At 40.3% G+C, this 20632-nt stretch overlaps 2 protein-coding genes across 3 annotated transcripts in view; one reads left to right on the top strand and one right to left on the bottom strand.

Moving 5' to 3' along the window:
• The window catches only part of LOC105921998 (germinal-center associated nuclear protein), a 36804-nt gene extending 29404 nt beyond the window's left edge, over window positions 1-7400 (top strand). Inside the window, exons 25-28 of the mRNA XM_036139681.1 lie at window positions 3074-3209; window positions 4251-4436; window positions 6749-6902; window positions 6993-7400. Coding sequence (XP_035995574.1) covers window positions 3074-3209; window positions 4251-4436; window positions 6749-6902; window positions 6993-7160 — 644 coding nt within the window. The 3' untranslated portion in view covers window positions 7161-7400. The remainder of the gene's footprint in view (window positions 1-3073; window positions 3210-4250; window positions 4437-6748; window positions 6903-6992) is intronic.
• Window positions 7401-8917: 1517 nt separating this feature from the next.
• LOC105922636 overlaps window positions 8918-20632 on the bottom strand; it is a 57582-nt gene continuing 45867 nt past the window's right edge. Inside the window, exons 12-17 of one of the 2 annotated variants that reach the window (XM_036139678.1) lie at window positions 19791-20168; window positions 14651-14934; window positions 12136-12357; window positions 11890-12061; window positions 10025-10186; window positions 8918-9825 (exon numbers count right to left, since the gene is read on the bottom strand). In XM_036139678.1, coding sequence (XP_035995571.1) covers window positions 9221-9825; window positions 10025-10186; window positions 11890-12061; window positions 12136-12357; window positions 14651-14934; window positions 19791-20168 — 1823 coding nt within the window. In that variant the 3' untranslated portion in view covers window positions 8918-9220. Of the gene's footprint in view, window positions 9826-10024; window positions 10187-10247; window positions 10386-11889; window positions 12062-12135; window positions 12358-14650; window positions 14935-19790; window positions 20169-20632 lie in introns of those variants that run through there. The other variant, XM_036139680.1, reaches the window with a different exon arrangement.

Genomic DNA, 20632 nt, shown 5'->3' with positions numbered 1-20632 from the left:
TCTGATATATGATGGAGCTTGATTATTAAGGGCTTTATACGTTAGAAGAAGAATTTTAAATTCTATTCTCGATTTAACAGGAAGCCAATGAAGGGAAGCTAAAATTGGAGAAATATGATCCCTCTTGTTGATTTTCATCAGAACTCTTGCTGCAGCATTTTGGATCAGCTGAAGACTTTGAACTGCATTTTGTGGACTTCCTGATAGTAAAGAATTACAATAGTCCAGCCTTGAAGTAACAAATGCGTGGACTAGTTTTTCAGCATCACCCCTGGACAGAATGTTTCTAATTTTGGCGATATTCCGGAGGTGAAAAAAGGAAACTCTGGAAACCTGTTATATGAGATTTAAATGACATGTCTTGGTCGAAAACAACACCAAGATTTTTAACTTTATTACCAGAGGCCAAGTTAATGCCATCCAGATTAAGTGATTGATTAAGAACTTTTTTTTTTAAGACTCTGGCCCAAAGATTATAACTTCTGTCTTGTCAGAATTTAAATGCAGGAAATTTAAAGTCATCCAGCTTTGATTTCATCAAGACATATTTGTAGTTTAAGTAATTGATTGGATTCATCAGGATTTATGGATAAATATAGCCGAGTGTCATCAGCATAACAGTGGAAATTAATCCCATGTTGTCTGATAATTTTGCCAATCGGAAGCATATATATAGTAAAGAGAATTGGTCCAAGGACTAAACCCTGCGGTACTCCACAAGTGACCTTAGAGTTTGAAGAAGATTTATTATTAACATCAACAAACTGGAATCTGTCCGACAGATAAGATTTAAACCAGCCTAATGCTTTCCCCTTAATCCCTACAGTATGCTCAAGTCTTTGTAGGAGAATATTGTGATCAACTGTGTCAAATGCAGCACTGAGATCTAACAGGACAATTATAGACACAAGTCCATTATCTGAGGCCATGAGAATGTCATTAGTGACCTTCACCAGAGCTGTTTCAGTGCTATGATGAGCTCTGAAGCCTGACTGAAACTCTTCAAGTAGGTCATTACTTTGTAAATGTTCACAAAGTTGATTAGCAACTACTTTCTCAAGAATTTTAGATAAGAAAATAAGATTAGATATAGGTCTGTAATTTACTAACTCATCTTGATCAAGAGATGTTTTTTAAAGTAAAGGTTAAATAACAGCTACTTTAAAAGCCTGTGGTACATATCCATTTACTAAGGATAGATTAATCATGTATAAAATAGGGTCACTAATCAAAGGGAATATCTCCTCAAACAACTTGGTTGGGATTGGGTCCAAAATACAGGTAGAAGGTTTAGCTAAAATTTTAGATAGCTCAGAAAGCTCTATTGCTTCTAAACAGTTCAGACACTGGGCAGGTTCTAAAAATTCCTCCAACGCTGCCCCACTTACTGAGGATGAGGTAATCATGTTTAGGAGGATGCCTATTATTTTATTTTCAATGGAGTCAATTTTATTTATGAAGAACCCTATAAAATCATTACTGCTAAGAGCTAAGGGAATGGATGGATCAACAGAGCTATGACTCTGTGTAAGTTTGGCAGCTGTACTGTATTGAAGAGAAATCTAGGATTATTTTTATTCTCCTTAATTAACAATGAAAAATATGCTGCTCTAACTCTGCAAAGGGTCTTTTTATACAACAATAGACTGTCTTTCCACATTAGGTAGGATTCCTCTTGATGTGTAGAGCGCCATTTTCTCTCCAATTTCCTAACATTGTGGTATAAGGAACGCAGCTCTGAATTAAACCAGGGAGCCAGCTTCCTGTGACTAATCACCTTGTTTTTCAAGGGAGCTACATTGTCTACTGCAGAATGCAAAAGGAAGTCACACCATTAACAAGGGTGTCTATTTGTGAATGAGAAGAAACAACATTGCTGCCATCTGTAGGGCATTTCTGCAATACTGAGGATATTAAAAGGGGGACAGACTCTTTAAAGTTTGATATAGCATTATCTGATAAACATCTACTATAATGGAACCCTCTTTTGGAGGTGGAGAACTCGGTTAGATTAAACTCAAAGGTTATTAAAAATGATCAGATAGGACAGGGTTGTGAGGAAATACTGTTAATTCTTCACAATCAATGCCTTATGTCAGCACAAGGTCTAAAGTATGGAGCCAAGAGTGCGTTGGTTCATGCACATTTTGAACAAAACCAATATAATCTAGGGTAGTTTTAAAGGCTACACTAAGGTTATCACATTCTATGTCAACATGAATGTTAAAATCACCCACTATAATAACCTTATCAGTGTTTAACACCAAATCAGAAAAAAAGTCTGACAACTGATCCAAAAACTGAGTGTAAGGGCCTGGTGGATGATACAAAACAACAAACAGAAGAGGTTTTATTGCTTTGCAATTTGGATGAGGGAAACTGAGGGTTAAATGTTTAAAAGAACTGTAGTTATTAATTGGCCTGGGACTAATTAATAAATCAGACTGAAAGATGGTTGCCACTCCTCCTCTTCCCACAGATCTGGGAATGTGGAAATTTGAATTATTGGAGGGAGTTGACTCATTTATACTAACGTAGTCCTCTTGTAGCCAGGTTTCTGTGAGACTAAAATAAAGCAATCTGATTATCGGAAATCAATTCATTAACTAACAAAGTCTTTGGAGTGAGAGACCTTATATCTAATATACCACATTTAATAGTTTTATTTTTTGGTTCAAGGTGAGCAGTATTGATATTTATTAGATTCTTATGATTTGTTCCTTTTTAGATCAGTTTTTGATCTATTCAGTTTTGGCCATGGGAAAGACACCGTCTCAATAGGATAAAGGGTGGGTAACAGTACAGAAGCTGCAGAGAGGTGTGTTAAACTACGGCTCTGCTTCCTGGTCTGGCTGTGCTTCTTATCTGTGACCTTGGATCCCGTTTACCCACATATGTCCAGCCAGCCGTGCATCTGACCATCCATGCCTCGGTTTTTCCTCTCTGCATCTCTCCTTCCAGCTGCTGAACTAAACAGAAAGAAATCAGGAGCTTTAATCAGGATGTATTTTGTGAATGTCCCTTCAGGTCTTCACGTGTCCTAAAATAAACTCTGTTTTCCTCCTCTTTAAAGACGCAGTGACTGAGGACGGCGAGATCCTGGTTTACTTCCCCACAGCTTCTCTGGAGGGTTTCAGACCTCCTGAAGAGTGGACGCAGGCCGTGGATAAAACCCACAGAGAGAAGCGGCAGCAGCAGGAGAGGGACGGGTGAGGAAGCTGCTCAGATCCACCTCTTTGATACCAGAGATGTTTCCAGCAGCTTCAGGGTTTGTAAAAGAGATCAAAGCGAGGCTGAAGGGCTCATTATTTGCTCCAAACAGCCTCACAGACACTAGTTTTCCACCTTGTTGACTTTAGAAGAGGAGATAAAGCAGAGAAGAGCGTTAGGATCTGTCTGTCAGTCGTCCTGACCTCTGCTGGTCCACAACCTTCACAAAGCTGCTGCTTGGAGATAAAAGAATATCTGCTGCTGAGGATCAGGGGTCCAGAGTGCGGCCCCGGAAACTTTTTAGTTTTAATTAAGGCAAAATGATCACCGACAAATTAAAACCTTGGGTGCGCATGTGGCGCAGCGGTAGCGCGACCCATATACAGAGGCCTTAGTCCTCAACGCGGTCGACCTGGGTTCGAATCTGACCCGTGGTCCTTTGCCGAATGTCTCTCCCCCTCTTCTACCCCCCTTCCTGTCAGCCTACTTTCGGAAAAAGCGAGCCACTAGAGCCGCAAAAAATCCAAAAAAAAATAAAAAATTTAAAACCTTAATAAAACAGTAAATGTTGGTGCAACACAAAGAATTTATCCTCTGATACCCAGGAGTTCTGCTTTCTCCTTTATTAAATCAGATTTTAATTAATTTATTAAAGTTTGTTAAATATGCATTTTTACAGAAGGCGTGACCCAAATCTGGTTCTCACTGCTCAGAATAGATGAATATATTTATTTCTGTCAGTTTTTATTGAGCCCAAAAGAATAATCAGAAACTTGTTTCAGGTTTTCCTGCAGAAATCTGACTGCTTTCATTTTTTAATGATAATATTACAAGTTTAGTTTATAGTTGATCAGGTAGGAACAATAAGATAAATGTTCTGGATTCTCAAGTGCTTCATAAAGTTTGGACCCTCTGCTGATGATGAAACAGAGAAATGACTTTCCTCCAGACTTTAAATGCAGAAGAAGAGAATAATTAAAGTGTAAATATTGACTTGATTAAAGAACCCAGACTCTTTATTTTCCTCCGTTTCCCCTCAGAGCGACTCAGGCTTCCTGCGCGCCGCCTCCTGCTCCGTCTCCCAGACAGAGGTTGTTCCAGAGCTCGGTGGAGGCCCCCGGGGCCCCGAGGCCCCGTCTGGACGTCACTCACAGCCCCTCAGCAGAGGAGCTGCTGGCCCACAAGGTCCTGCAGAGCTTGGAGGAAGAACAGGCTGAGAGCAAGAGGTAGAGATCAGTAAAATCTGCTGACTGCACTGGAGAAAGGGAACTAAAAGGAATGTTTTCTGGAAATGAGGGAATTTGTCCTTGATTTGAGCAGCAAGTTTAAATGATCTGCCAGTGGAATAAGAGATTTGCTCTTAAAAGAGGAACAACTCATCTCCATCGTCTTATTTCAGGTGCAGTTTATCTAATTTAAAGTTTATCTTATTTTAAAGGTCAAAATACTAATTCCACTGGCAGATCATCTTATTTAGCTGCTGAAATCCAGGACAAATAAACTCAAGAACATTTTACTGACTTTTAGTTCCTTTTTGCTAACCGTTAGCCGCTAGCATGGTTGTGTTCAGTATCACCGGGTGATGTTATTCTGTTAGTTTGGTCCAAATCCTGTACTGGGAAGTGCCTCAAAAAGGGGTGCCAGTACTTAATGTCACCAAACGTGACCAAAGTTCATGGGTCAGATTGGCCTCCTTTAGCAACTCAGCCTTACCACATCTGGGCCCAGAACTCAACATTTGACCAAAATGGTCAGTAGCGCCATTTCCCACAGGTGGGTGGTGCTGTATTGGCCAATTGGGTCGTGTCTGGGCATCATGCCAGGTCCTGTTGGAAGCAAAGGCCCAATAGGAAAGCATGTGAAACCCAAAATGGGACAGAAAAGTGACACATGGCTGAAACTCACTTGAAAATTTTAAAATGTCAAGAGGAAGTGACTGTGCGAATTTCAGATTTCTACATTAATCACAGCAACTGCAGTGAGCGTCGAAAGTTGCCATTCTATCTCAATGGAGCCTCTCCCTCTGGCCCTCAGAGTTCCGTCGTCACGGAAACTCACTCACACCTGCAGCGGGCCAGCCTACTGAAGTGCAGACACTTTGTGTCCGAGTCTGCCTATTGGATTATAATGGAGAACTTTGCCTCGAACAACGCTCCATATCTCCTTATCCATAAATGGTAGAGATGTAATTTTTTTCTGCGTTTAGTTCGTAACGGATAGGGGAGGAAGACAAGCTATCGTTTTTTGCTGGAAAAAGTTAAATAAAGGCGTAAAAAATTATGACATGAAGGGGATTTTTATGGAATTTCAGAAATCCTCTTAAAACGGTCCCGAACAAATCGCTGTAGCTCAAAAAGTATAAGAGATATCAAAATAATGCTTTCACCGTGAGTATCAGCAGGCTTTTGAGGACCATGGTGCTCATTTTTATGTTTGTACAAGAATCGGTGTAGGCACAGCGACAATGTAAAAAAGTGGATGATGTGGGAAAATGCAGCTCCAAAGCGTTTTTAAGATTTTTCACATTCGCTACTCCCGAACAAATTGTTTTTGCGGAAAAACCGTAACAGTTATCCAAAAAATTCCTTTTTTGTGAGTGCCAGAAGGGTTGGGACATTCATGTGTTAAAGTCTCATGCCTATACATAAAACGGTTTAGGAGTAGCGACGATGCGAAAACATGTGATGTTTTGGATTTTCATACGTCATTTTTCAAAAGCGCTCCATAGGAAATGAATGGGGGAGGTTTCGGGTTTGTGTTGCTCTGAGGTGATTTGCGAAAAATCTATAAATGCCACACCAATGAGGGTTACATTTAGTTAGTGTTGGTTCCTCTGCAAACGGACCTCAGATCTTTCTGCAGGTTTCACTTCTGATGTTTTTCTGTTTTAATGAAAATGAGGAGAAAATCCTCCAGAGATGAAAGATCTCAGTCAGGAGTTCACAGAAAGACCTTCGTTTTACAGTCATCGTACAAATATAACCTGTAGAAACGCCCCGGACTCCCACAGCACCCCCACTAGATGACCTGTGGGTCTGAGCCGGATCAGAACCACCAGATGACCTGTAGGTCCAATGGATCTGAAGACGCTCTGGTTTCTCCTACAGCTGGAAGTCGAGCTTTCCACCGTTTTCTGTGTTTAAACAAATCCTCAGAGAGAAAATGAAGATCATCTGAACAACAGAACCTTCCAGGGAGGTTCTGTTTGGGTTTGAAGAGTTTGGATCTTCTCTGTGGCAGACGGAGGTCGGAGCGATCTCTGCATGAAGCTGTTCAGTAAAGAGGTCCGTTGGGTCTCATAAACCTCCTCCTGGGGCTTTTATTTGATCAGATTCTCAAAGAAGTGGACTTGTATACTAAACCAGAACCAAGATGGTTCTGACTTCTCAGAGCCGCATCTGGATCAGGTGAAGGGGACAGGCAGGAATCTGAGATAAAAACCCGTTTAGAGGTTTGATTTTCTGTCCTGCAGCTGTGATAAAGTTTCCAGAACGGTTCTCCAAGGTTTTGGTACCACGTTAACGCTCCGTCTGTGCAGGAGCTTGGAGCAGCTGAGGCGCTGGCTGGACGGCGACCCGTTGGACCATCTGTCCACTCCGCTCTTCATGCCGTCCTCCACCCTGCTGTCCTCACCGACCACCATGAAGGTTGCTCCTTCAGGCCGGACCCAAGACGCTGCTGCAGCCACGCAGGTCTCCTCTCCTCCTCACCAGTCCTTTCTTACCTTCAGTTCTTCTTCTTCTGGGCTTATTCTGTTAGTTCTGGTCTTCTTGTCCTCCCAGAGGCCTGAGCTGGATCAGCGTGTGGACGGGCCTTTCTGGTCCAAAGCGCCTCCGGTACCGCTGGCTCGGAGGCTGCAGGACCTGGAGCGTCAGATCCTGGCGAGCAGAGAGGAGGAGCTGGCCTGCAGGCTGAAGCTGAGCGGGCTGCTGAGCATCGTGGACGACTGAAGAGGTTCTAGATGGACCGCTTGCTTCTGGGCTCCATCATGGCTTTAGTTTTTATCATCAGCTGAAATAAAATCAGCATTTTTAGGAATATGGGTTAAATGTTTTGTTTGGGTTTGTTTGTTTTTAGAGTCGTTACAGTCGGGTTTGTTTCTTTTATTGGACTCAGATGTTAAATTAACGTTTTGAAGTCCTTTTATTTTCCACTGGGCTCAGATATTAAAGAGATATTTTCATGTTAAACTTCAGTTTGTCTGTTTATTGGATCCATAAAGAGGTCATGTGACTTGTTTTATCTAAGGGGGTTAAACTGCTGTCACAGGAACAGAAGCAGAGATCATCAGTGTGGTTCTGGAGGGTCCAGTTCTTGAGCTACACACCATCAATGACTGAAGGAATGTCAGGATTTTACTTTCTTTGTCTCCTGTCTCCCTGATTATATCTTTAAAACTTCTTCTCTAATGAGGTTTCAGTGGAAACTGTAAGTTAGAAAACTCCATCAGAGACTTAAGTTCCTTAAAACAGTGGCTTCTTCTCCTGATTAGAGAAAACTGAAGGAACTCGTGCAGCAGAAGTTCCTCCAACCTCAGAATAAAGAACCAAACTGGTCAATGAGTCTAAAAGCCTCCATGAGATTATCAGTCTGAATAAGAATAAATAAAACAGATGAACAGAACTTTTCTACTTTTGTGGTTTGAAGAACAACATAATTGGGCTGAAAAATGATTTTTACTGGTGAGAATAAAAATGTTTTCATGATCTTATGAAAACTTGATCAGTTTTTAAAAGAAAAAGTGTTATAATTATTTTATTCTATAGATAATTGTTTTTTTATATAAGTTTAAAATCTACCAAGTTATGACCAATTAAATCTGTTATCATCTCATCAGAACAGGAACAGATTCTTGTAGATCTGGACTGGATTCAGCAGAACTGAACATCTGTAGAAATTGATAAGATGGATAAAATCCAGACTGACTGGATGCATCATCTTAGCCATCATCATCATCATAATCATCATTATCAACATCATCATCATCACATCATCATTCAGGAAATATCTGATCCCTGAAACCTCGTTTCCTCTAATTCTCCATCTTCACGGTCTTCCAACAGCACCAATGCATCCACCGTGCAGCTTTATGCTCGACTGTTTAATTGCTGCTCTGGCACATCTGTGAAGGCTCCATTACTGCTGAACGCTACATCCAGGTTCTGGAGCAACATCTGCTGCCATCCAAGCAACGTCTTTTTCAGGGACGTCCTGCTTATTTCAGCCAGACAACGTTGATCCACAGTCTGCTCCTGTTACAACAGCGGGGCTTCGTAGAGAAAGAGTCCAGGTTCTAGACGGTTCTGCAGTCCAGACCCGTCTCCTGTTGAGAATGTGTGGCTCATCATGAAGCACAAAATGCAACAACAGAGACCCCCGACTGTTGAGACACTGAAGTTGTCCATCAAGCAGGAATGGGAAAGATTTTCTCCTAAAAGCTTCAACAATCAGTGTCCTCAGCTCCCAGAAGCTTATTGGCTGTTAAAAGGAAAAGTGAAGCAACACCGTGGTAAACAGAACCTGTTCCAGCTTTTAGGAACGTGTTGCAGGGCTCAGATGAAAATATTTGTAAAACAAAACAATCAATTATCAGTTTGAACATTAAATATCTTGTTTTTGTAGCATATTCAACATAAGCTGAACAGGAATTGCAAATCATATTTTATTTCTATTTACATTGTAACAACTTCCCAACTTCATTGAAAATGGGTTTATATTTTTAATAACTGGACCAGCATCTCTGTTAATAAAGTTACTTATTCTCATCATCAGGTTTTTTTACTAGAATCCACTGATTTACCACAGAATCAGCTCTGAATTATAGACCACAGTACATCATTCTTCCATCAGCGATGTCCTCCATAAAGCTAAATAGTTTCTTCTGTAGAACCAAAAATCAGGGATTAAAACTACATGTTGACACATTTTAACAGCATTTACTTTCCTAAAAACTGTTCATGGAAATAAATCACAGCAACAAAAACAGAAAATTATTCTCAGTAAAAACAATTCAGTCAAACTGGACCAACTCTGGGTTTCTCCCCAACTCTACGGCTCCTTTCAGGACCGCTTCCTGGGGTCTAAGAGGACACAGGACTTTATACTGATGTCCAAACTGATCAGTGATGAACTGACGGAGCATCTGGCTCTCAGCAAGGCCCCCCACTAACACAATAAACCCAATGTTGGAGTTTTTATTTAATACGTATCTGAGACGCTCAGTGATTCTCTGCAGAATGTCATCAAAGAAAGACCTCAGTTTGTCTCTGGAGATTTTGATGACTCCATCCTCCCAGGAAGCTCCTTCCACTGAAGCAAAGAACGTTTCAATGTCTTTCTCTCTCTGAGCTCGTTCTCTCAGGGAATCTGGGCAGCTGATCTGAACATCTTTATCTAAATGTTTGAGACGAGAAAATTCAAACATCATTTTCTGAACCTCTCTGGGGAAGTTTTGTTCATATTCTATCCAGACTCCATCAGAGAAAATTTCTCCGAGGAACTCCTTAAATGTTCTGTCCACAGTTTGTCCTCCCAGATCGTATCCAGTGTCATTGTCCAGCTTCTTCAAGGCTCCTCCTTCCAGGACTTCATGAACAGTGATGTTAATATTTTTATCTTTTGACAAACAAGAAGAGAATACAACGGAATAAAGGAGAAATCTCAGAAAACAACTTATTGCACATTCAAACTCACATCCAGCAAACATTAATCTAAAAGTTTACATCAATCCTCATTTATCTGGATTCTTAGTGTGAACAAAGATTTTAAAGCTCGTCTGTCAATAAACATTTAAATAACCGTGTTTAACATTTACCTCCACAGTCGACAACAAGGTACCGTTTTCTGTCTGGGTTTCTGGTCTCCAGCAGAACTTTGGTTCCTTCTGGTTCCTTCTTAAAGTGAACTGCCACCTGATCTTGGTTCTGGGTCTCCAGCAGAATTCTGGTTTCTCCTGGTTCTGGAGCTCCTGCTGGATCTGTTCAAACACAGAAACCTCACTGAGCTGCAGGATGAAACATGTTCAGTGTTTTCAGGCTCAGCTGGAGGTTTTTAGGTCGGTTTATTTCTCACCATCTCTGTCACCAGAGTCTGTGATGCTGGAAAACTCTGGAGAAGTTTCCAGATCAGTGACTCTGAGTCAAAGCAGCTCCATCAGACCAACCTTAGAAGGTGAACTAATGCAGTAAAAATGGACATGGAGAGTCTTTCTGTCTTTATTGGAGGAAAAGATGCTGAAGGTGTCATGATTCAGAGTTAGAGGAGGTGATGCTACGTCTGATAATAAAGCCCTGCGGCCTGAGATGAGACCCCATTTAAAAATGTAATTTTACCAGAAACATTTAATTTCTCTGAAATTATGAAACTGTCTTAGAGAGAAATTGAAGGTGACAAAGAAACAGGATTACATAGACTTGATTTAGTTTAATATTTCATTACTATACCACCTTTAACACGGATTTATTTTATCTCACTATTTAACACCTATTATGGTGATTCTGACACATTTCCATGTTTTTAAGTCCACTGGTATGGAGGACAAATGTAATTCAACAGTTGGAGGTTAAATTGAGCTGCATCATATGTCACATCTGAAGAAATAAAAATTCCCTGTTTTTCAGTAAATAATGAAAGCAGTACGGTTGTGTTCTACGGGTTTAATACGGTTTTAATAAACTAATTATAAACTAATTATACAGCAAAATTTGAAAGGCTGAAATGTTTGCTGAAATATAGAAGTCAGAGTTCATGGTGAGGTTTTCATCCCAGCAGGTTCTGTGGTTTCAATCTCAACGCTCTGAGAGTCACTAGGGTGGCAGGACATCATCACAGCGCCAAATCCAAATGCTGCTCTGTTCTTTTAAGCTTTTCAACGTTTATCCCTCAAACTCGAAACAAGCTTGGTCTGACTGACCCACAGAACCTTTGGTTCTGGTTGGAGTTAGACTCCTTGCCTCTGTCCTGGTTCTTGCTGTCTCTCGGTGCTGGTTCTTACCGGGGAACAGGGGTCTATATGGTTTGGGCAGGCTGGCATTGTTTTATTTTTTTCCGGCGGTAGGGTGGGTGTGTTGATGTGTTGGTGTTTGTTTGTTTGGGGTTGGCTCTCGGGCCCTGCCGCTCATCGTTCCCAATCTTATTATGCATCTCAGACACTTTCATTCATAATATTCTCACAACACACATATATGTAGGGCATTAAATGGGGGTTGGGGGTTGGGGGTTAAGACATCCGGGGATCAACCTCCCAAGGTCAGCCTCCAGGCCTGGACCTGGCTTTATAAGATGAGTGTGGTGTGTGTGAGTGTGTGTACTGAGTCCCTTTTTTCTCTTGTAGGAGTGTGTGGGGGCACTAGAGTGGGAACAAGTGAATGTGTGCGTAGTTTTCTGTCTGTTTATTTGTCAGGTTGGGTTTGTACTGCGCCCTCTCCTGGGACATCTCAAGTCTCCACTAAGTGTGGATAGCTTTATATTATCTAAATTATACATTGATTTATTATTTTTATTTATTCAGGTTATCTTTGATTATAAATTGATTGATGGTCTGACAAAAATGGAACAAAAGCTTAAATATTAACAGAAGTTATCAGCATCAACAGGATCAAACAGATCATTAATAATTCAGACCAAAGCTTGTTTTATGGTGAATGTTTGTATGACAGACTTTATAGATCCAGACAGTACCGTTACAGCTGGTACCAGCGCCTGCTGGTTCTGGAGGTTGATCCTGGGAGGTTCTGCTGTGGTTCTGTGTGATGAAGCCATCAGGTGGAGGCTTCAAACACCAGGCCAAAGCTGCTGCTGATTCCAGAGCAAACACCAGTTTGTCTTTAGTGTCTTCTCCTACAAGACCTGCCTGGAGGAGAAATAAAAAGTCTGATTCTTCTGAACATTTCAGAGCTGCTCCTTTCTTTAAAAACGTGGAGTTACCAGAATTGCAGCTTCTTTCACAAAATCTTTTTCATTATCACCAAAGCTGTCAGGCAAAGTCAGCACCCAGGTGAAGTCAGAGGCTGAGATCTCTCCTCCTGCTGGATGGTGTTTGATGGTTTTCAGAGCGTCGTCCTTCAGGAATCTCAGAACTTCTGTGAAAACCTCCAGGCGTGTCATTGACTTGCCATTGGCTGCTTCAATTGTCTGCTTACTGAGATCCTGGGAATAATTTTCAGTTTGTCAGGGTGTTAGGGTTAGGGTTTGTCTTCTTTAACCAATGCAGTAGGATATCTGTCTGCAATCCCTATAGCCTTTTTCTGTGGTTGCTCTTAAATACAGCATACTGCCTGCCTGCCAAACAGCAAATGAGTAAATTTGAGCTGAATATTTCTTGCAAATCACTAAATCCATATGTCCAAATTACCTAAAAAGGTTCACTCCTAAACTTCTGACAAAAACTGAAAGATATGAGATCACCAGCTCAAGAATACATGAATTCTATTTAGAAAATGTTTAATTTGCATTCAGGCTTAGAAGAGTCTGTCCCATTAATGATTTAAAGATACATGTTTTATGTTTAAAAAACACCAACAATTGTTTGATTAGGATACAGTAAAGTTATACACCAAGCCTTCAACCAGATAATGTTTTGATGGTCCTTTTTGTGGATAAAAATAGTCCCTGCACTGGGCGCAATTAGCAGATATAAACTAAATGAAATAATGCCAGACTGAGCCTGACCCTCTGAATGCCAACGCACAGTAAAGCGGCAGCTTGGCATGGTCGAAAACCAACTGTTATTAATTAAATAAACTGATCTAACAGCAACTTTAAGAGCCTCATATCAGAAAACATACTCATGTTAGTCAACTCTGCAGTCACAGCTGAGCAATCGGCAGGTTTAGCAACTGCTTCAGTAAACACCTACAGTCATACTGTATTCCCAGCAACATTCCAGCCTTTTCCCTCTTGGAATCATATTTCTTTACGCTTTTTTCACTGGTTCTTGGACCATTCTTCATTGTTTTGCCAGGAGATGCTAACAGCCATTAGCCGCTTACTTGTTTTAACCCCTGCTGTGAATGCCCAGTAAATACTTCCATTAAAATCATAAGTAAACACACAAGGCCTATTTACTAACAAATTGAGCAAAAACAAAGCATAAAACACCAACAATATTCAATACACCAGCAGAATGTGATAATCTTTCATAAAAACTTTGTATGCAGCCAGAATGATCTACTAACGTATAAATAAAACAAATAACATGGCTTTGCACCTTTAAAGTGTCATGGTTCAGTTTTGGCCTGGCCATCTCCCTTTGTTAGTTTCCAGCACCTCCTTCTCTCACGCAGCGCAGTCCTCCATTCCCTCAGCAATCAGTCACACCTGTTAGGCACCAATCAGTCTGTACTCACTCCACCTGCCAGCCTCTCTATATAAGCTCACTTCAGTTTGCTCCTCGTCGCCGGCTTGTCTTCAGTCATTACAAACACCAAACCTGTCAAGTCCAGTTCTCATCAGTCCCCACTCGATCCATGTCTGTCAGCTTAGTAAGCTCTCGGCTTCGTCACTGGATCTCCTGCTATCCCTATGCTCCAAGTAAGCAGCCCTGCATCTTCAAGAACTCTCTATCACTGCACCTCTGGTTCGAAAGTTGTCCTAGCCCCTTCAAGAACTCGTCACAAGATCCTTCTCTGTATTCTCCAGTCTCTTCCAGTCAGCCTGCTCCTGCACCCATCATATCCAGTCCGGTAACTAGTTCTGGTCTTCATCATCCACAACTCATTACTTTCAATAAACTTCAAAAGAACAAGCTCTGTGTGTGCGTGCTCTGTCCGGGTTCACGAAGACAAATCATGACATAAAGAGAAATAGGCCTAATCACAATTTGTTAGTACCAAACAAAAATACCTAAAGCAATATAAAATGACTGCATAATTGGCCTTTCTGACAATTTTTAAGCAATTTAATAATTTTAAAAAGCAACTGACAAATGGTCTATGAACCCACCTGTAACTGCACTGTTAAGATTTAGGGTGTTAAGATAACACACAAGCAAAGCAAAAGACTGAGCAATACTGGAAAGGCACATGGGATCAAGAAGAACCACATAACAATGATGCGCAGTTGGCAATAGAGCAACCTCCAGCCTAGGCCTATAGTAGCGTAACTACAGAGGTAGCTCATGGTAAGCTAAGCCACTGTAACTATAAGCTTTGTCAAAAAGGAAAGTTTTAAGATTAGTCTTAAAAGTAGACAGGGTGTCTGCCTCACGGACCAAAACTGTGAGTTGGTTCCACAGGAGAGGAGCCTGATAGCTAAAGGATCTGCCTCCCATTCTACTTTTAGAGACTCTAGGAACCACCAGCAGACCTGCAGTCTGAGAGCGAAGTATATATATATATATATATATATATATATATATATATATATATATATATATATATATATATATATATATATACACACACAGCAGAATTCAAAGCAGAAGATCTTTAATTTTACTCACTATGCCACGATGTGTCATCTTGAAGTCTTCAACGAAATAATATTTCTCAGCGTCTTGTTCAGTCATGTTGCTGTACGCTGTTTTAGCTTCATAACCAAACTCCAGGAATTGTTTATATTCATCAAACAGGATGCAGGTTGGAGTCTTTGGGGAGTCCAGTCCAAGTTCTTTACCCCATCTATTTAACTGAGTCTCACCTCCTTCCTCTCTGGGTTTTAGATTGAAGGTGTAGCCGCTGTATCCTGAACCAAAGTCTATGGCCATGATCAGAGAGTCAGCTTTACCTGGTTGGAAACAGAGAAGAAGGTTAGAATCTGAAAGTTGGAATTTATAACCAAAAGTTATATATTGTCAGTACATATGGCCCAAATGTTGATGACCCTTAATTGTTTCACAAAATATTCTATGCACTTTCAACACACCTGGATTGCTCTCTAAATAGGTGAGGACATCAACTTTGGTCTAAATAGACAGGTTGAATACAACAGGGACTCAGCGCAGTTGGCAATCATTAGATTTAGTCAAACAATACATGAGTGTATGATGTATGGCGACCTCTTCATCCTAACGGTAAGGAATATACTTTCTCTTCAAATGTCAATTCTTACTCTCATTTGGACTATTTCTTAATCAGCAGCTTGCTGCTGTCTGACATTTCAGACGTTGTGATACATCCTATTACTGTCAGTGATCATGCCACTGTTTCTTTAATCCTGATAAATAAAACGTAACCCCACAAAACAAAAGCCGGATATTTAGTACATCATTGCTTAAAGATGCAGAATTTATCAAATATTTTAAAGAAGAGTGGATTTCATACTTGAAGTACAATGATCTACCAGGGATATCAGTATCTATTATTTGGGAAGCAAGGAAAACAGTAATGAGCAGGGGAAATTATTTCATTCTCATCTAATAAAAATAAAAATAAAAAATAAACGGCTCCTGGGCCTAGTGTCTCTGGGCCCATGGCTGGATCCGGTTCAGCATAGCTTGTTGCTGCATCTCCCAGGCGCTTCAGCACTGTGGCTGTTGGGGAGTTTCCTGGGGCTCCTCCCTGCTTTTCCGTAGGATGGGGAATGCAGCTATCTCTGTGTTGGTTCCTTTTGGGCACCTATGCTCTGGGGGTCCTGTTGGGCATCTGGTGTTGTATGGGGTAGGTCTTTGACTCCCCATAACCACTGTTGAGCATTTATCTTATGGAAAAACCTTACATACACAAGAGCACTCTAGCAAGCACCTACAGGTGCTTGGATTCAAGTGCTTACAGATTTGCTTCTATACAGAAAAAAAACTATAATTAGCTTTATCTGTCACTTTATTCATCTCCTATTAATTAATAATGTGTATTTTTAGTGATGTTTTCACGGCGGTGCTTTTTTTAACCTGTAATACTTTATAGGTTGGTTTTGCTGTTTTTTTTTTATAATGCTTTTTGCAAATGTAGAAGCAGAGTCTGAGGATGTAATCGTTTCCTCTTCTTTTCCTCTCCTCTATTTTTATCACCATTGAATGTGAAAGAGTCCCAGAATAAAATCTTATAAAGCTTTTTGCATATATAAATCAAGCAGAGCACAACAACCTATTCTGTTTGTTGTTTTGTATCGTCCACCAGGCCCTTACACTCAGTTTTTGGATGAGTTGTCAGATTTCTTATCTGATTTGGTGTTAAATACTGATAAGGTTATTATAGTGGGTGATTTTAACATCCATGTTGACACAGAATGTGATAACCTTAGTGTAGCCTTTAAAACTATCCTATATTCAATTGGTTTTGCTCAAAATGTGCATAAACCGACGCACTCTTGGCTCCATACGTTAGACCTTGTGCTGACATATGGCATTGATTGTGAAGAATTAACAGTATTTCCTCACAACCCTGTCCTAACTGATCATTTTTTAATTACATTTGAGTTTAATCTAACTGAGTTCTCCACCCCCAAAAGAGGGTTCCATTATAGTAGATCTTTATCGGATAATGCTGTATCAAAACTTAAAGAGTCTGTCCCCTTTTTAATATCCTCCGTATTGCAGAAATGCCCTGTAGATGGCAGCAATGTCGTTTCTTCCAATTCCCAAATAGATGTCTTTGTAAACGGTATGACTTCGTCATTGCGTTCTGCATTAGACAATGTAGCTCCCTTGAAAAAGAAGGTGATTATTCACAGGAAGCTGGCTCCTTGGTTTAATTCAGAGCTGCGTTCCTTGAAGCACAATGTTAGGAAATTGGAGAGAAAATGGCGCTCTACACACCAAGATGAATCCTACCTAATCTGGAGGGACAGTCTATTGTTGTATAACAAGAACCTTCGCAGAGTTAGAGCAGCATATTTTTCATCATTAATTGAGGAGAATAAGAATAATCCTAGATTTCTCTTCAGTACAGTTGCCAAACTTACCCAGAGCCACAGCTCTGTTGATCCATCCATACCCTTAGCTCTTAGCAGTAATGATTTTATGGGATTCTTCATAAATAAAATTGATTCCATTAAAAATAAAATAATTGGCATCCTCCCAAACATGATTACCTCGTCCTCAGTAAGTGAGGCAGCATTGGAGGAATCCTTAGAACCTGCACAGTGTCTGAACTGTTTAGAAGCAGTAGAGCTTTCTGAGCTATCTAAAATTTTAGCTTCATCTAAACCTTCTACCTGCATGTTAGACCCAATCCCAACCAAGTTGTTTAAGGAGGTATTCCCTCTGATCAGTGGTCCTATTTTAGACATGATTAATCTATCCTTGGTAAATGGATATGTACCACAGGCTTTTAAAGTAGCTGTTATTAAACCTTTACTTAAGAAACCATCTCTTGATCAAGATGAGTTAGTAAATTACAGACCTATATCTAATCTTCTTTTCTTATCTAAAATTCTTGAGAAAGTAGTTGCTAATCAACTATGTGAACATTTACAAAATAATGACCTACTTGAGGAGTTTCAGTCAGGCTTTAGAGCTCATCATAGCACTGAAACAGCTCTGGTGAAGGTCACCAATGATATTCTCATGGCCTCAGATAATGGACTTGTGTCTATACTTGTCCTGTTAGATATCAGTGCTGCATTTGATACAGTTGATCACAATATTCTCCTACAAAGACTTGAGCATACTGTAGGGATTAAGGGAAAAGCATTAGGCTGGTTTAAATCTTATCTGTCGGACAGATTCCAGTTTGTCCATGTTAATAATAAATCTTCCTCAAACTCTAGGGTCACCTGTGGAGTACCACAGGGTTCAGTCCTTGGACCAATTCTATTTACTATATATATGCTTCCGATTGGCAAAATTGTCAGACAGCATGGGATTAATTTCCACTGTTATGCTGATGACACTCAGCTATATTTATCCATAAATCCTGATGAATCCAATCAGTTACTTTGACTGCAGTCATGTCTTGATGACATCAAAAGCTGGATGACTTTAAATTTCCTGCATTTAAATTCTGACAAGACAGAAGTTATAATCTTTGGGCCAGAGTCTTAAAAAAAAAGTTCTTAATCAATCACTTAATCTGGATGGCATTAACTTGGCCTCTGGTAATAAAGTTAAAAATCTTGGTGTTGTTTTCGACCAAGACATGTCATTTAAATCTCATATAACAGGTTTCCAGAGTTTCCTTTTTTCACCTCCGGAATATCGCCAAAATTAGAAACATTCTGTCCAGGGGTGATGCTGAAAAACTAGTCCATGCATTTGTTACTTCAAGGCTGGACTATTGTAATTCTTTACTATTAGGAAGTCCACAAAATGCAGTTCAAAGTCTTCAGCTGATCCAAAATGCTGCGGCAAGAGTTCTGATGAAAATCAACAAGAGGGATCATATTTCTCCAATTTTAGCTTCCCTTCATTGGCTTCCTGTTAAATCAAGAATAGAATTTAAAATTATCCTTCTAACGTATAAAGCCCTTAATAATCAAGCTCCATCATATATCAGAGCTCTGATTACCCCGTATGTTCCTAACAGAGCACTTCGCTCTCAGACTGCAGGTCTGCTGGTGGTTCCTAGAGTCTCTAAAAGTAGAATGGGAGGCAGATCCTTTAGCTATCAGGCTCCTCTCCTGTGGAACCTACTCCCACTTTTGGTCCGTGAGGCAGACACCCTATCTATTTTTAAGACTAATCTTAAAACTTTCCTTTTTGACAAAGCTTATAGTTAGAGTGGCTCATACCCTGAGCTATCTCTATAGTTGTGCTGTGATAGGCCTAGGCTGCTGGAGGACATCAGGGTCTAATTTTCTCACTCTACTGATTTCTACTGTTCTTCAGTCTACTGTTCTCCAGTTTTGCATTGTATTACATTGAAATGACTGTTGTCATTTCAGCTTTTAACTTTTTGCTCTCTCTCTTTTTCTTCATAGTAGGTACACCTGGTCTGGCGTTCTGTTAACTGTGACATCATCCAGAGAAGACGGCTCACCCGCTACTACCATCTAATGTAGAACAGATTACTAGATCAATGTGTGCTTCTGTGCTTTTTTGTTTCTCTTGTTGTGTCTCTGCTCTGTCTTCTGTAACCCCAGTCGGTCGAGGCAGATGACCGTTCATACTGAGCCCGGTTCTGCCGGAGGTTTTCCTTCCCGTTAATGGGTGGTTTTTCTTCCCACTGTCGCTTCATGCTTGCTCAGTATGAGGGATTGCAGCAAAGCCATGTACAATGCAGACGACTCTCCATGTGGCTGTACGGTTCCCCAGGAGTGAATGCTGCTTGTCGGGACTTTGATGCAATCAACTGGTTTCCTTATATAGGACATTTTTGACCAATCTGTATAATCTGACCCAATCTGTATAATATGATTGAACTTGATTTTGTAAAGTGCCTTGAGATGACATGTTTCATGATTTGGCGCTATATAAATAAATTGAATTGAATTGAATTGAATTGAATTGAATAGCAAAAGCATAAGGCTCCACTTGTGAAAGTAAAATCTGTTTGGCTCTCATGGGCATTAAGAAAGCAATTCTTAATGCTGCACTGCCAGACTGGACATATAAACAATACACTCACGTTATTATTAAAATTAAATCCTCAAGATTTATCCCCATTCTAACCTTAATATTATTGATTTAGAATGAAGAGCAAATCTTCCTCTTTTATTAAACAAAATATTGTGGATTAAATGTGGCCTATATCTATTTTACTGACCTCTGACATTAAGCAGCACTTGTTTCTTGATCTGGATTTCTCCTGACCACCTGTTCAAGAAGGCAAAGTTGCAGAAGAAGGGGCAGATGGTATTCTTTGTGCAGGTGTAGGTGCAGGTGTAAGTGCCCGTGTCTTTGTTTGTAGGGTTCTTAAGGATCAAACTGAGGTCTCCATATTTAAAGTTGTTCTTCATCTCCGTTCTGTCTTGATACTGCCTTCCTTCGATTAATAATGGGTTAATAGATTTTCCTGGATACTTGTGGATGATACTGCCAGTGCTGTCTGTCCATGTGACTGTGAAATCTTCAAGCAGGCGGAGATTGGTTTTAAAGGGCAGCAGAACAGACTTAACTCCTGAATCCACGTCCACCTTGTAAACTGAAAAAAAAAAAACAACAACAACAACAAAAAGCTCAGCTGCACAGAACAATGGTCATGTAACGTTTGCAATAATGAAGCCTTAGTACGGGCCAGATGTATCCCCACTGATCCCACCCACCCAGGCAATGCACTGTTTGCCCCTCTCCCATCAGGTAAACACTTCAGAAGCATCACATCTGGAAATAATATAGTCAGGAACAGCTTTGTTTCAAGAGCTGTGAAGGCTATCAACCCCTGCTGAGAAATTGTGGTCTTTCATATCATATAATTAATCTATTATTGCCACGTTTCTCAGGAGAGGGAGATGGCTCCCTGCTGAGAAATTGTCCATCATATTTCCATCATGTTACAATCCATATATCCATCACATGTTGCAATGCAGACTGATGAAATACACAAAGGAGATAGAAGCCAGAAGAATAAGCAGACTGTTCTCCACTAAACTGGCTAAAGTGTACTCC

The sequence above is a fragment of the Fundulus heteroclitus genome, chromosome 7 (genome assembly GCF_011125445.2).
Source record: "Fundulus heteroclitus isolate FHET01 chromosome 7, MU-UCD_Fhet_4.1, whole genome shotgun sequence".
Classification (NCBI taxonomy): Eukaryota; Metazoa; Chordata; class Actinopteri; order Cyprinodontiformes; family Fundulidae; genus Fundulus; species Fundulus heteroclitus.
The sequence above is the reverse complement of the archived record's forward strand: the minus strand, read 5'-3'. Positions and strand labels throughout refer to the sequence as shown.